Genomic DNA, 17,386 nt, shown 5'->3' with positions numbered 1-17,386 from the left:
AAAAAAGTTGAAAACTGGACAACTAAAGATATGATGCCATGTGATCCATTCATTTCTCTATTCATATCACACAGAAAATGTTCATAGTAGCAATTTTTAACCGTCCAAAAGTGGAAACAACCTAACTCCCTATGAACAGTAGAACCGAAAAATAAACTGTAGTATATTGGTATAACTGAATCAATCAACTCTGACTATAAGAAATAATATGTATGAATCTTAAAAGCAAAATGATTCATAAAAAACAACATAAAAGTATATATAGTACGATTCTATGTATATAAATTTCAAACTCAAAACTGAACTATACTGTGGTGGCTCTCTTAATTGGTAACAGTATAAAGGGGCACAAAGATACTGTGGACATAGATGTGCTGACAGTGTTGCAAGTTCTTAAGATCTGGGTGATGTTTCCATGAGAGTTCGTTTTATAACTGTTTAAATGTCTACCTATAGTTTGTTACCTTTCTGTACTTGAGAAAATTTCCAATAAAAATAATTAAAATATATTAAACTGTCTGCTGGGCATATCTATCTCTGAAGGTAGAAGTGGATAAATGGAGCAAAGAAACAGAAAGAGGCCCTGAAATACAAAGTAACATAAACCAAAACTTCAAACGAACAGGCGGACGAAACAACGATGACATAAGCAGCTGTTGAATAAATGGTGCTAAAATAAGCCATCAGGGGCAGGGGAGAGGGGATTGAGATGTACTCTCAGTTTATAGTTTATTGTAAAAGAACTTTAAAATGGATTTAGATGCTATTAAAAACAGCAGAGAGGCTTCCCTGGTGGCTTAGTGGTAAAGAATCTGTCTGCCAAAGCAGGAGACACAGGTCTGATCCCTGATCCCGGAAGATCCCACAATGTTGCAGAGCAACGAAGCCTGTATGCCACAACCACTGAAACCTGCAAGCCCTGGAGCCTGTGCTCTGCAACAAGAAAAGCCACTGCAATGAGAAGCCTGAGCACTGCAGCCAGCGGGTAGCCCCCGCTAGCCACAACTAGAGAAAAGCCCGAGCAGCAATGAAGACCCAGCATAGCCAAAAATAAATAAATAAATAAAAATTATTTTAAAATATAGCAAAAAAAATTTTTTTTTAAAAGAACAAGGTATCTATGAAATTTGTAGAGGTCAGCTAATTTTCTAAAATCAGAAATTGTAATAACCACAAAAGAGATGACTGCAAACACATGAGAGCATACACTTAAGGATGCCAATCCAGGGATTTCCCTGACGGTCCAGTGGTTAAACATCCGCCTTGCAGTACAGGGGAAGCCAGGTTTGATCCCTGGTTGGGGAGCTAAGATCCCACATGCCACAGAGCGACTAAGCCCACGTGCCACAACTACTGAGCTGGTGTGCCACAATGGAAGATTGCACAGGATGCAACGAAGATTCTGAGTGCAGCAATTAAGACTGGACGCAGCCAAATAAATAAATAAATATATTTTTAAAAGATGCCAATCCAAATTAAAATTTATGAAGTACAAAACACCCCATGGAAATAGGTATATAATGTTTTTATTTTATAAAATCCATAAAAATTGACTGAGGAGAATTAGAGCAGTAATAGACAAAAAGTGTAAAATATAGTAGTGAACATGTTAAAGATAGTAGCACCATGAAGGTGAAAATGTCCCCTCTCACTAGTACTTAGTAAAATGACACTAAAACAATTCGATGTACCAAGAAATCAGTGTAAAAGTTATTGGGGATGACAAAGCAGTCAAGTTATGTAAGGGAGACAATGTCTGCTTTTTAGAATTACATACTGAGGTTATGCAAGCGTGAAGTGACAAGAGGTCTTGCATTTGAAAATACGTGAATAACCACCGGGGTAGAAGAGGCACCGGCCTCCTGGCTGCTCCCCACACACAGCCAATGCATACCTGCCTGAGGCCCTTCAATGTCTGGGTTCCTCTGGAATGTTCTTCCTAGTAATCACATACAATGATTTATAGCTATACTTCTTCAGGTCTCTGTCCCAATGTCACCTTATTGGAAAGTTTCTTGTACCCTGTCACATAAAATAGCATCTCCACTTCTCCACTTATTCTTTTCAGCACTTACCATTATATATTCATTTATTTCTGTATCTCTCCCTGCAGCTGAGAGTAAACTCTGGGAATAGACATTCTGCATATTCTACTCACTGCTCTAATTTCAAGTGTTGAGAGTAGCTCTGGGCATGCAATAGGTATTCAATATACATATACTGATCTATCGACAGATAAATGAATAAAGAAGATATGATACATATATACAATGGAATATTACTCAGCTATTAAAGAGAACAAAATAATGCTATTTGTAGCATCATGGATGGACCTGAGGATTATCATACCAAGTGAAGTAAGTCAGACAGAGAAAGACAAAATTTCCTATGATATTGCTTATATGTGGAATCTAAAAAATAAATGACACAAATGAACTTATATACAAAACAGAAACAGACTCACAGGCTTAGAGAATGACTTATAATTACCTGGGGGGAAGGATAGGGAGGGGTGACAGACTGGGAATTTGGGACTGACTTGTACACACTGCTATATTTAACACAGATAACCAACAAGGACCTACTATACAGCACAGGGAACTCTGCTCAATATTCTGTAATAACCTAAATGGGGAAAGAATTTCAAAAAGGATACACGTATATGTATAACAATCACTCTGCTGTACATCTGAAACTAACACAACATTGTTAAATCAACTATGCTTCAATGTAAAATAGAAATTAAAAAAAAATCACACAAAACATATACTGAATGAAGGAACATGCTGTCTTGTTTTTTTTTCTTTTTTTCTTTATCTTTGTTAGCCCTAAGATCTCAATGGAGGCACAGATTATTTTTTCAAGCACTCTAAACTCAATGACATGTGTGCTCCAATGTCTCTCTTATGACAGCTATGTGGATCAACTCCTCTTCTATCTCTTTAGCCCCCCCTTTCTGCTGAGCTCCCTATTTTAACCTCTCTCGTGCTTCTAAATTTTACAAATTATAAATAGCACCCACATTAAGCTATAAACTCTGAAATTGCTTATTCTTTATTTTTTCCCTGGCTGCGCCAGTGGCTTGCGGGATCTTAGTTCCCTGACTAAGGATTGCACCTGTGCTCCCTACAGTGGAAGTGCAGAGTCCTAACCACTGGATTGCCAGTGAATTCCCACTTACGCATTTTTTAATCTTTCTGTACCTAGCAGAGTACTTCACACACATTAGAAAATCAGCAAATGTTCATTAAAAGTATGAATGAACCAATGAGTGTATCTACTGTATCTTATAAGCTCTAGAGGAAGTGAGTCTTTCATAAGACTTTTTTCATAAGAAAAAAATAGTATTTCAGGAGACAGTGATGCTCTTTGAAGACTAAGTACAAAAGAGGATAAGAAGCAGATAAGGAAGTAGATTCAAATTATGCATAGAAAGGAGGATTATTAGAGAAGGCGGAGGAGGGCACCGGCTCGTTAGAATTGGGACAGAAGCATAAGAGGAGAAGCATAAGAGGAGCAGGCAGAGTGTGTTAAGTAAGGGGAAAAGGTAAGGTCATTTGAAAGGTCATGCTGAAAAGGCTTACTTTTTGCACAACAGGCCTAAAGTTTTTAAGGGAAGCTTCCCCGACTGCATTTCAAAGGTGTAATCTTTCCATTGACTGATTGGGTCATCACCTGCCATGCCTCACTTACCTGGCCACTGGTCTCTTGTTAGTTCTCTGTCAACCAACCAGGGCTCCTTCCCTTGCTCCAAGAAGGAGATCACATCTGGTTTAGAAATAGAATGTCCTGCTTACAAAAGAAGTAAGGAGAGGTTTATGTTGAGAATGTCCCAGAATTCAAATCCAGCCCTTTCATTATTAAGAAAGAGTCAAAGGAAGATACATCAGATTTATGAAACATAAAAGAGCACTTGAAACTTTCCTCACAACTCAGTGCAGCTTCCTCTTTCTAGCTCTACAAGATTAAAAACATTCCTCTGGGAACAGGGTGTGGATAGAAACACAAACAGTTACTTGAGAAGTAGGTGAGTATAACACCAGAGGAAATAGACCGTCTCAGGGCAGAATCTAAATTATTATGGATGTCCTTACCCATTGAAACCAGGTTGCTGTAATTCTCCAACATCACATCTCTGTATAAATCTCTCTGATCATCATTCAGGAATTCCCACTCCTCCTGAGAGAAGTCTATGGACACATCACTGAACATCACTGACTCCTGGAACAACAACCACGTTAAATTTTTAAAAATTAGGTTTGATCAATAAAAACATTTGCTTTTGTGAAGGAAAGAGAGAAGAAAAAAAGAAAAGAAGAATTGAAAACAGCAAGCACACAGAGTGGAACTGAATGGGATGCCTCTGGAGGACTGTAAACAAATAAACAGGACTGAATCACTCTGCTTTCAAGTCATTCTGTTTCCTCCAGGCAAAACTACCTGTGGATAGTTGGGCACTTCTGTTATCCAAGTAAGTCTGGGGAGGTATAAAATCCAGCCAAGATGAGTTTCCCAATTCTATGAAGTAGTATATACAAACACTTTGCAAATGCTATGTTATGAATACATGTGAGTTTCTTTTCCAAAACAGCTAAGGGTATAATTTCAGAATAAGAGAAAAGAGAAGACATTAAAAGCATCCAGAGGAGAGCAGGTTGGATAAAAGCCATCAAGAATCACAGAGGCAATGGGGTTCTTAAGAAAACCACTAAAAATAAGAAATGGTAAGAACAATTCTTCAACATGCTAATGAAGAAATTCTGGGGACTTCCCTGGCAGTCCAATGGTTAAGACTCCACGCTCCCAATGCCCCCTGGAACCAGGGAGCACAGGTTCAATCTCTGGTCAGGGCACTAAATCTCCCAAGCTCCGCCCAAAAGAAAAGAAATTCTGACCTAGAATTGTATAACCAAATTGTGATTCTGTTGTGACAACTGAAAAAAGAAACCCCCAGACATGAAAAGACTCAAGCACAATTTCTCAGGAAACTATCAGAGGTTGTGATCTACCAAAATCAGAGAGTAAACCAGAGAAGAGGAAGACATGAGATTCAATAAATATGTGAATTAACACAGGAAAACAGAGAAGGAAAATCCCAGGGAAAAAAGGGGAAGTTTTTGAGAAACAGGCCTAGAGAGCAACTAGACAAAATGGGAGCAGGGTGAAAAAGGGAACAGGAATGGAAGTTTCCATGTTCAAAAGGAATTGATGTGTTTGATCAGATGGAAAACAAACTGACTTGCATGTGGCAGTGATTCTAAAGATTTTAGATATAAATACATGGACAAGTAAGCAAATGAGGGGAAAGAGCAATTAACCTCAGGAAAAATGAAAGGCTGTAACAGAATAAAGCCATGATCTGGCTCAGCAGTGAGGGATATTTGCAGTTGTGACAATGTGTACACTATCGATTTAACCAAAAATTGTGATATAATGACAGGATCAGAGGAAATGAAGGGTGCAATATGAGTATAATGTCCTTTCCACTCTGCAGTAAGTCAAAAGATAATGAGTAAAACTGATAATCACTATTCAAGAGTTGAAGGCAGCTACCTTTTGGAGTGAAACTGGTAGTGAGGCCAGAATGAAATAGCCCTACTTTACTCGTGAACATGTACAAATAACTTTAAAAAATATTTTATCTTAGGAAATTAAATTTTCATATAATTCAAGACTGATCCATTCTAATGCCACACTATTATAAACTATATAATAAGAGTTATTTCTTGTTAAACAAATTCCTTTCATAAGCATTCTTTTTTCACTGAATGTTTTGTAATATGGAAATAAATGACTTCTCCTTTGCTTTCAGACATTGAGGCTGAAGGTGATCTTTAAAGACCTTCCCAACGTTGGTCCAATTTTATCTAAAACCGCCCATTGCTTGATGTAAATACCCTTTGTTCCTAAGCTACAGGAAATTGACAGAGCATGATCCAGCTTCACACAATGGCATTATTGAAGTCTATTTATCATGGATGGTCTCGTGGGGTGTTAGAGCTTTGTACCAACCACCAGTCATACCCCTAAACCTGAAGGGCTCATACATTAAGAGACCTTTCTGTGTATTAAGAATGACATCAAACAAAACCATCCCACAAATTTTCTTCCTGGAAAATCTAAGTCTATGGAGATGATCAGGGCTTTTCCCTATGAGGTACCCTAATTACCCTACCCATCTCCATCCCATCAATCACTGTTGAAGCAAATTAGATTCATTAACTAATAGAAAACACATTTCTGTTCTACCAAGAGTTCTGACACAAATCTGACAGAAGACGGTGAAAGACTTATTAAATGAGTAAAAGTTATTTAAAAGAAGGAACTGTGGAGGGCACTGGGTTGTTTTAGGAGGAAATAGGGGTCAGGTTCCTGAAGGGAGACCATGTTAACCAGTGCAAAAAAATTTTTTTTCAAACCTGGTCTCAGTCAGATTGTTTTTTTTTTTTTTTTTTTCCCAGTGGGTTTTGTCATACATTGATATGAATCAGCCAGATTGTTTTTATATTATGCAATTCACAGTATGTGGGAACAAATCAGGATTTAAGATGAAATCCATAAGCAATTTTCTAATGGATTTTAATTTGATTAAGACTTCTTCAGAGAAACTTGGTATCTAACCCCTTAGCCCTCAAACAGTTACCTGTAACTAAGACTATAAAGATCTTTAACCAGATATTCTTTCCTTTTTTTAATGATTATCTAACCACTTATATTTTCTATAAATACCTCCAACCAAGAGAGCAATTTTTGAATTGGCTTATTAGAGACCTTTTCTTTAGAGCAAGAGTAAGAGAACTTTGGCACTGTGTATAACTGAACTGTCTGAAGGCTGCTATTGTTTTTAAACACCAAAAAGCATCGTGATAAGGAAAGCAAATATTTACATGTACTAGGGGTAAAAATGACTCTATCTGAGCAAAAAGAAACAGCATCTCACCTGAGCCATGGCTTTGATATTGGCAGAAAAGGACCAGTTCTTCTCTGGGCTCCTTTTTTGGAAAAAGGCAGAGCTGGAGAAGACAGAAAGAAGTTATACAAGATGCCACTTGCCTCTCAGCTCCCAGTATGATCATTTCCCCTCTGCTAACTACACACAAACACTGGAGGGATTAGTGAAAAGAATGGGCAAATCTCTAATTGTCCCCTACTCCAGAAACCTCAGGCCTTGACTACAACAGGACAGATCTGGAGCACTTGATATGGCATAGAGAATCTAGCTTGTATATATCCTCAAGCAGATTCTTCACCAGGTAAGCCACCAGGGAAGCCCCGCATGTATACTCATATATACACAAAGATATACTTTTTAAAAATTACAAATTGCAGCATATTATATACACTGTTATGTTGTTGTTGTTTAGTCACTAAGTCAAGTCTGATTCTTTTGTGTCCATGGACTGTACCCCTCCAGCCTCCTCTGCCAATGGGATTTCCCAGGGAAGAATATTAGAGTGGGCTGCCATTTCCTTCTCTAGGGGATCTTCTTGACCCAGGGATTGAATCTGCATCTCTTGCATTGGCAGGAGGACTCTTTACCATTGAGCCAGCAGGGAAGCCCATACATTGTTAAACACATTGCTATTTTTACTTAAAGTATCTTGGACCAGATCCCAACTAGTACATTCAAAGATACATAATTAATTCTCTTAGCCTACAATGGATTCTATTAAATGGATTCACTTTAATTTATTCAACTAATCTGCCACCAATTATCATTTGGGTTGTTTCCTGTCTTTCACCATAACAAACAATGCTATAGTAAATATTCTTGTACATATTAATATATCATTTTACCTGTGCAGAATTCTGAATGATTAATTCCTAAAAGCTGGTCATATGCATTTTAATTTGGATATACATTGGTCAAATCAATTTTCAGTGATCTTGGATTGTACAATCAGGTCCCAAATCCTGACCAAGAAACATATGATTGATAAACCAGATCCTCTAATCTTGTCTAGTTTCAGAAAACTTTTGGGGTTCATGAAACTTGACTTAAGAAAACTGTAATCCAAAAAAAGCAAACGAAGTAATTTTACAGAATTTACAGTAATTTGGGGACAATATTAAAACCAGCATAACAACAGAAAGGAAGTAAAATCACAGAAATAACACAGAAATGGACTAAATCCGTATCACTGTTGCTTTAGAATAGCTTTTGACTATAAGTATAGTAATAAAATTTGTGAAAACTGTATATTCTGTCTATTTCCTTTACTAACAGAAGCCTAAAACGTTTTAGGGGGATAAGTGAATTTGTGATCGATGTCTAAATGTTTAAGAAAATTCGTGTCTGTCAATAGGCTATGAGAATGTAATAAACTGAACATTATAAAAGTATAAGGGGCAGTGAGCATTCCACTATGCATCAAACTCCTTGATCATCAACTGTCAATAATTTCATGTAAAACTGACCACTCAGGAAATAATATTATGGTATCACTGTATCTATTATTCAATAGCTACTTTTACCCCTACCCCTAGTTACTCACTGCATTCCCCCACAGGTAAACAAATTCCAGACATGAAAACCAAAGTAATCCATAAATGCCTCTTCCTTAAAACCTGAAAGCATTCCTTTAACCTAGTATTCTTAGTATTTTTCTCAACTGCACAGCCTATCATGTACCAGGTACTGTGCTAGACACTAAAGAATCAACAGTTATCCAGAAAGATTTGAAAAGAATTCCTTCTCCTATATTCCTCACTTTTAAGTCCCCTTTTCTAGTCTGTCTTCCTAGCCTTTCCCTGATATTCCTCAGGTGTTGTCCCTGTCAAGCAGAATGGAAACATCTCATCTCAATAGCTTCATACAATGCTTCTCACATTCCCAATGCTCTTCATCTTTTCCCCTAGATGGTACCCTCCCCCAGGCTGAATTCTTCCATCTGGAGGATCTGCTCCTCTCTTTTAAAGCCAACGATCTCTGTAGCCAAGACCACAGTATGTTTGCAACACAATCACACCTAGGCAAAGAGCACTGTCAAAAGATAACACTATAGAGAAGTCTCACACTCTAATAAGTAGCTTAAAATTTTTGAGAATTTTGCACTCATCTAAATAATAAACCTATCTTTTAATCAAAAAATGTAATGTTTTAAATTATTTCCAGCATTATCCTGAAAATTTCCTGTATGCTAGGAATTGTACTTGTCTGTTAGTAATAGGGACCTGAAAAGCAGTTTAATTCTTCATATATAATAAGAAAGCAGAAGTAGTTAGTGACTGGCTTTGGCCCCTATGATTGTTTTAGACACAGTATCTCTTATCCAATTAAAGATTACTAGACATGCAAGGAGATAAAAACAGAAAACAAGCAGAACCAAAGACAATTTAGATACTGGAGTAGGCAAACCATTTAAAATATTAATAGCTACAACTAAAATGTTGAAGACAACCAAGGAGACGACAGGCAAATGAATGGATGATAAGATGAAGAAACTAAACACAAGTGAAATCCATAAAAAAGAAACAAACAGACTATCTATTTCAGCCAATTAGGAAATAATAAGTTACTGCATGGTTTTGAGAAACCAGGGTTACTGAACTCAGACAAGCCAACAAAAAATATCCACATGAAGTACAAGAGAAAAAAAAAACCCAGAAATGAGTGTAAAAGATATATGGGACAGTTAAAAGATCACCACACATGTAAGTGGAGTCTCAGAGAAGAAAAGAGACTGGACAGGAATTAATATTTGAATAAATTGATTAAAAATCCTAACAAGAGTTTCAAGAAGCTCAGCAAACAGAATAATAATATACAAGAAGGTAAACAAAACAAACACACAAAAGCAAAACCACAACCAAGCAAATTGTTAGAGTCAAACTGTTGAAAACCAAAGAGAAAGGAAAATAATTCTTGACAGTACTCAGAGGAATAAAAGACCTATTACCAACAGCACGATGAAAAAGAGAGGGATAATACAAATGAACAAAATCAGTAATGAAAAGAGAATATCTTTACAGATGCCATTGACATTGAAAAGATAATCTGTTATTTTTGTTTAGTCCTAAGTCACATCTGTCTCTCTGATCTCATGGATTGTAACCCGCCAGGCTCTTCTGTCCATGGAATTCTCCAGGCAAGAATACTGGAGTGAGTTGCTATTCCCTTCTCCAGGGGATCTTCCTGGGATCAAAAAGAAAAACCATCTGAGGGACTTCTCTGATGGTCTCGTGGCTAAGACTATCTGCCCAATGCAGGAGCCCAGGTTCAATCCCTGGTCAGAGAACTAGATCCCACATGGCACAGCTAAGACCTGGCACAACCAATCAAATAAATATTTTTTTTTTTAAAACCATCTGATACTTACTAATTAAAAGGGGGAAAACAGTAATTTTACAAAGAAGAAACCAGGGAGAAATCACTCTAACCAAGTAACCTAAGTTAACACTACTAGTAATGAGATATCATATAGCTTCTGACATGACACATTGAGAAGAAGAAATTATTTCTGTGATCCTTTTGCCAAAAAGGCAAAGTCTAAATTTAGCCAAGAAGAAACAGCAGACAAATTCAAATTTAAAGACATTCAAAAAATAGGCCAAAGAACTAAAAATTCTCCATAGAACACATACAGATGGCTAACAAATACATGAAAAGATGCTTAACATCACTCTTTATCAGAGAAATGCAAATCAAAACCACAATGAGGTACCATCTCACACCAGTCAGAATGGCTGCTATCAAAAAGTCTACAAACAATAAATGCTGGAGAGGGTGCAGAGAAAAAGGAACCCTCTTACATTGTTGGTGGGAATGCAAACTAGTACTGCCACTATGGAGAACAGTGTGGAGATTCCTTAAAAACCTGGAAATAGAACTGCCATATGACCCAGCAATCCCACTGCTGGGCATACACACTGAGGAAACCAGAATTGAAAGAGACACATGTACCCCAAAGCTCATCGCGGCCCTGTTTACAAGAGCTAGGACATGGAAGCAACCTAGATATCCATCGGCAGACAAATGGATAAGAAAGCTATGGTACAAATACACAATGGAATATTACTCAGCCATTAAAAAGAATACATTTGAATCAGTTCTAATGAGGTGGGTGAAACTGAAGCCTATCATACAGAGTGAAGTAATTCAGAAAGAAAAACACCAATACAGTATACTAACGCATATATGGAATTTAGAAAGATGGTAATGATGACCCTATATGCGGGACAGCAAAAGAGACACAGATGTAAAGAACAGTCTTTTGGACTCTGTGGGAGAAGGTGAGGGTGGGATGATTTGAGACGGTAGTGCTGAAACGTGTATATTATCATATGTGAAGCAGATCGCTGGTTCAGGTTCGATACATGAGACAGGGTGCTCAGGGCTGCTGCACTGGGATGACCCAGAGGGATGGAATGGGGAGGGAGGTGGGAGGGGGGTTCTGGATGGGGAACACATGTGTGCCTGTGGCTGATTCATGTTGATGTTTGGCAAAAACCACTACAATATTGTAAAGTAATTAGCCTCCAATTTAAAAAAAAAAAAAAAAAAAAGACATTCAACAAAATAACTGGCCAGTGCTCTTCAAAAGTGTCACAGTCATAAAAGATAAAAAGGACTAAAGAACTATGTCAGATGGGAGGAATACTAATAAAATGAGACAACTAAATCAACCTGGGCATTTAGGTAGGATTCTTTAACAGAGCAGAGGACTGATAAGACAATTAGAAAAATTTAAATAAAGTCTGTAAATTAGCAAAAGTCGTGTATCAGGGTAAATTTCCTGGTTCTCCTAATTGTACTGTGGACACCTGAGTGAAGAGTGTATTGGAATCCTTTGCCTTATGCTTACAATATAAAAGTAAAAAGTTTCTTAAAAGTGAAAAAAAAAATTAAAAGGACAAGAGGACACTTTTAAAAACTGGCTATCTGAATGGCTAATAAAAATTTGAAACGGTGCTGAACATCGTTAACACATCAGGGAAATGCAAATTAAAAACTGTGATGAAACTCTGTTATATATCCACCAGAATAGTTAAAACAAAAGATTGATAATTTCAAATAACAGACATGATGTAGAGCAACTGAAACTCTCATACATTACTGGATGGAGTGTAAATTGGTACAACATAAGATACTGGTAGTATCAATTAAACATATGCCTGCCCAATGATCTAGGGTTTCCCTGATGGCTCAGAGGGTAAGGAATCTGCCTCAATGTGTGAGACCTGGGTCAGGAAGATTCCCCTGGAGAAGGGAATGGCTACCCACACCATTTTTCTTGCCTGAAGAATTCCATGAACAGAGGAGGCTGGAGGGCTACAGTCCAAGGGGGTCGCCCAGTGATCTAGCAATTCCACTCCTAAAGATTTACGCAAGAGAAGAGCATTTATTTATTTTAACGATTATTTAGTTAGCTTAGTTTGTGCTGGATCCTTGCTTCTACGCAGGCTTTTCTCTAGTTGCAGCAAGTGGGAGCTACAGTCTAGTTGCAATGCAGTCTTATTGCAATGGCTTTCCTTACTGCTGAGCATGGCTCTAGGGTGCTTGGGCTTCAGAAGTTGCAGTCCATAGGCTCTGTAGTTGTGGCTGCCAGGGTCTAGAGCACAGGCTCTATAGTTGTGGCTTCGTTGCTCTCTGGCATGTGGGATCCTCCTGGTTGGTCTTTAGTTATTCAGTCATGTCTGACTCTTTGCGACTCCATGGACTATAGCCCTCTATGTTCCTCTGTCCATGGGATTTCCCAAGGCAAGAATACTGGAGTAGGTTGTCATTTCCTTCTCCAGGGGATCTTTCCACCCAGGGATTGAACCTGAATTTCCTGCATTGCAGGCAAATTCTTTACCACTGGGCCAACAGGGAAACCCCGAGAAGAGCATTTATGTGTTCATCAAAACCACAGTAGAATGTTCATAGCAGCAACACAATTTGTAATAGCCACAAATTGGAAACTATTAAATGTCCCTCAACAGTGTAATCACGTACAAAAATAGGAAGTCAAGAAATACGGGGAGTACAGGCAAGTTTGGCCTTGAAGTACAAAATGAAGCAGGGCAAAGGCTAAGAGTTTTGCCAAGAGAATGCACTGGTTATAGGAAACACCCTCTTTCAACAACACATGAGACGACTCTACACGTGGATATCACCAGATGGTCAATACCGAAATCAGACTGATTATATTCTTTGCAGCCAAAGATGGAGAAGTTCTATACAGTAAGCAAAAATAAGACCAGGAGCTGACTGTGGCTCAGGTCATGAACTCCTTATTGCAAAATTCAGACTTAAATTGAAGAAATTAGGGAAAACCACTAGACCATTCAGGTATGACCTAAATCAAATCCCTTACAATTATACATTGGAAGTGACAAATAAATTCAAAAGATTAGATGATAGAGTGCTTGAAGAACTATGTACAGAGGTTCATGACATCATACAGGAGGCAGTGATCAACCACCCCCCAAAAAAAGAAATGCAAAAAGGCAAAATGGCTGTTTGAGGAGGCCTTACAAATAGCTGAGAAAAGAAGACAAGCTAAAGGCAAAGGAGAAAAGAAAAAATATACCCGTCTGAATGCAGAGTTCCAAAGAACAGCAGGAACTTATCTGCTTCCTCAGTGATCAATGCAAAGAAATAGAGAAAAACAATAGAATGGGAAAGATTAGAGATCTCTTCAAGAAAATTAGAGATACCAAGGGGACATTTCATGCAAAGATGGTACAATAAAGGACAGAAAATGTATGGACCTAATAGAAGTAGAAGATACTAAGAAGAGGTGGCAAGAATACACAGAAGAACCATACAAAAAAGATCTTAACGACCCAGATAACCACGATGGTATGTATGTTCACTCACCTAGAGCCAGACACCCTGGAGTGCGAAGTCAAATGGGCCTTAGGAAGCATCCCTACAAACAAAGCTAGTGGAGGTGCAGAAATTCCAGCTAAGCTATTTCAAATCCTAAAAGATGATGCTGTGAACTCAATATGCCAGCAAATTGGGAAAACTCAGCAGTGGTCCCAGGACTGGAAAAGGTCAGTTTTCATTCCAATGCCAAAGAATGTTCAAACTACCGCACAATTGCACTCATCTCACACACTAGCATATTAACGCCCAAAATTCTCCAAGCGAGGTTTCAACAGTACGTGAATTGAAAACTTCCAGAGGCTCAAGCTGGATTTAGAAAGGGCAGAGGAACCAGAGATCAAATTGCCAACATCCACTGGAACACAAAAAAAAGCAAGAGAGTTCCAGAAAAACATCTACCTCTGCTTTACTGACTATACCAAAGTCATTGTATGGATCACAACAAACTGGAAAATTCTTCAAGAGATGGGAATACCAGACCACCTTACCTGCCTCCTGAGAAATCTATATGCAGGTCAAGAAGGAACAGTTAGAACCAGACATGGAACAACGGACTGGTTCCAAATTGGGAAAGGGGTTCACCAAGGCTGTATATTGTCACCCTGCTTATTTAACTTATATATGCAGAGTACATCATGCAAAATGCCAGGCTGCATAAAGCACAAGCTAGAATCAAGACTGCCGGGAGAAATATCTATAACCTCATAAGTGCAGATGACATCACCCTTATGGCAGAAAGCGAAGAGGAACTAAAGAGCCTCTTGATGAAAGTGAAAGAGGAGAGTGAAAAAGCTGGCTTAAAACTCAACATTCAAAATACTAAGATCATGGCATCTGGTCCCATCACTTCATGGCAAATAGATGGGGAAACAACAGAAACAGTGACAGACTTTCTTTTCTTCGGCTCCAAATCACTGCAGGTGGTGACTGCAGCCATGAAATTAAGACTTTTGCTTCTTGGAAGAAAAGTTATGACAAACCTAGACAGCATTTTTAAAAGCAGATACATTACTTTGCTGACAAAGGTCCGTCTAATCAAAGCTATAATGTTTCCAGTAGTCATGTATGGCTATGAGAGTTGGACCATAAAGAAAGCTGAGTGCCAAAGAATTGATGCTTTTGAATTGTGGTGCTGAAGAAGACTCTTGAGAGTCCCTTGGACTGCAAGGAGATCAAACCAGTCAATCCTAAAGGAAATCAATCCTGAATATTCATTGGAAGGACTGATGCTGAAGCTCCAATACTTTGGTCATCTGATATGAAAAACCGACTCACTGGAAAAGACACTGATGCTAGGAAAGATTGAAGGCAGGAGGAGAAGGGGATGACAGTGGATGAGATGGTTGGATGGCATCACCAACTCGATGGACATGAGTTTGAGCAGGCTCTGGGAGTTGGTGATGGACAGGAAAGCCTGGCATCCTGCAGTCCACGGGGTTGCAAAGAGTCAAGACACGACTGAGTAACTGAACTGAACAGTGGATTCAATAAATTGCAATATACACCCAAATGTAATGAGAACAAGTACAATTACACTCAACAACATAGATGAGCTTCACAGACATAATGTGGAACAAAAGAAACCAGACATAAAGGAATACATGGTATATAATTCCATTTACACATGAAATTCATCAATGGATCAAGTTAATTAATGGTTATAGAATTCTGAATACTGATGCTGGGAGAGGAATATCTGGGAAGGATATAAGGGAATCTTCTGGGGTGCTGACAAAATTCTTTATGATGATCTAGGAAACTGTTTTATGGCCATATACTTAAGATTTGTGCACTTTACTATCATAAAAATGTTAAAAAAAAAAAACAAAAAACTATCAGAACCATGTTTTGGTATAGGGACATGAGCAATGAGGTGTCTGAAACACTGATGTAAAGTATAAACATGGCACCCACTTCAGTAAATATCTTGGCACTATTGGGAAAGTGGAAGATACATGACCTAGCACTCCTAGAACTACATTTGGTAGGTAAACTCATACATTGTAATCTATGTAAAAGAATGTTCATGGCAGCATAGTCTATAAAGTAAAAAAACTAGAAATAACGCAAATTCCATCATTACTAGAAGGGATGAAGAACAGTAGTTTAATGATGGAATATAGCAAAGAAAACAAATGAACAACTATTAAAATCTAATATGGATAATTCTCAAAAACACAGTTGTACAAATAAAGTAAGAGATAAACGACAGTATGGAGCATTCATATAAAGTTTAAAAATAGGGGAAAACTACTGTATAAAGCTTAAAGAGATATATATATACACATAAGTGAAAAAATTTCATACCGTTTTCCAGTCACACAAACATAATCACACAGATTTAAACCAGCAGGGTGTCATACAGCTAGAGATAACCCACAACCCAAACACAGGGCCGCATACCCAGCGTCACATAGCACAATCACACTTTTACCAAGAGGACAGTCACACCGGCACTGTCACGGGCACGGCACACCTGCATATGGCCGCAGAGTCACAACCACACTCACCACAGATAAAACCACACAGTATCCACAGGTACCCCCACGTACTCTGCAGCCCACAGTCGCATGATCACACCCCTCTACGGGGACAAACGCTATCACATTCACCGAGTCAAAAGCTACTCACACCCCCACATACAATTACCACATACAATTTGCCGCAAGTGATTACACGCACATCACCAGGACGCATCCCGTCACATCGGCACAGTCACAGGCTCTCAGACAGTTAAGCAAAGGGTTATCACTGGAACCTCATACACGCTCACTACCGGAAGAGCCATACACAATCACGTGGTCATTCATCACAAACACTAACGCAAACACAATCACACAATTTCCAACTCACCTCTTCAGAGAGAGGTACAAAGCCTAAGCTCCGGCCTCGCCCTCTTCTCTGGTTCCCCACCTCAGGTCTCCCAAGCTTCCCAAGAAGCTGAACCTTCCACAACACGGTAACACTAGCTGGTGCGGACCTGAGGGTCCCGCCAGCGCGTGACTTTGAGGCTGGAATCACGCGAGAATCACGTCCTTGTCGAGGAGTCCTCTGGGAAGTGTAGTCAGAGACATCCCTGTGGCTGACAAGATGGCTACCGGTCAACCGGATTTCTATCAGAGATCAGCTGCGGCCCCGCCTAAAGGGTTGCATCCCCCTCATCAAACCGCCCACCGGAGGCCTCACAGAGCCTAGCTCAGCCTCGGGCCGTGACTCCCAAGAAAGCCCACTGTGAAGCGTTTAAAAATGGACGTTTCTACTATCCCCGGGAGTTGAACAGGCTCTGGAAGAAAAGAACTAGACCGCAAGCGGGGAGAAATCGCACAGCCGAGCCTTCTGGGAAATGTAGTTAGGGAGCAGGAAAAGGGAGCTGTGGATGGACCGTTTGAAATTGGTCTTAGCCTGCGCCTGGTCGCACCGCGGAGACTTCTGGGAGTGTCACTGCCCAAGGCGTGCGCAGACTTCCTGGGTCGCTGTTTTGGCCTTTGTTCGGCCGTGAGTTTGGTTTAGGGGTTCCTCAGTGTAGAGCAATTGTGGGACCTGAACTTGTGAGACTCCAAACTAGTCTGG

At 39.1% G+C, this 17,386-nt stretch overlaps 1 protein-coding gene across 4 annotated transcripts in view; it reads right to left on the bottom strand.

Moving 5' to 3' along the window:
* The window catches only part of ZNF566 (zinc finger protein 566), a 32,164-nt gene extending 15,319 nt beyond the window's left edge, over positions 1-16,845 (bottom strand). The window contains exons 1-4 of one of the 4 annotated variants that reach the window (XM_061139159.1): positions 16,670-16,845; positions 6,941-7,013; positions 4,095-4,221; positions 3,694-3,792 (exon numbers count right to left, since the gene is read on the bottom strand). In XM_061139159.1, coding sequence (XP_060995142.1) covers positions 3,694-3,792; positions 4,095-4,221; positions 6,941-6,949 — 235 coding nt within the window. In that variant the 5' untranslated portion in view covers positions 6,950-7,013; positions 16,670-16,845. Of the gene's footprint in view, positions 1-3,693; positions 3,793-4,094; positions 4,222-6,940; positions 7,014-16,472; positions 16,598-16,669 lie in introns of those variants that run through there. The other 3 variants (XM_061139156.1, XM_061139157.1, XM_061139158.1) reach the window with 3 other exon arrangements.
* Positions 16,846-17,386: the final 541 nt, after the last annotated feature.

Source organism: Dama dama, chromosome 4 (genome assembly GCF_033118175.1).
Source record: "Dama dama isolate Ldn47 chromosome 4, ASM3311817v1, whole genome shotgun sequence".
In the NCBI taxonomy this organism is placed as follows: Eukaryota; Metazoa; Chordata; class Mammalia; order Artiodactyla; family Cervidae; genus Dama; species Dama dama.
This window is presented reverse-complemented; position numbering and strand designations above follow the sequence as displayed.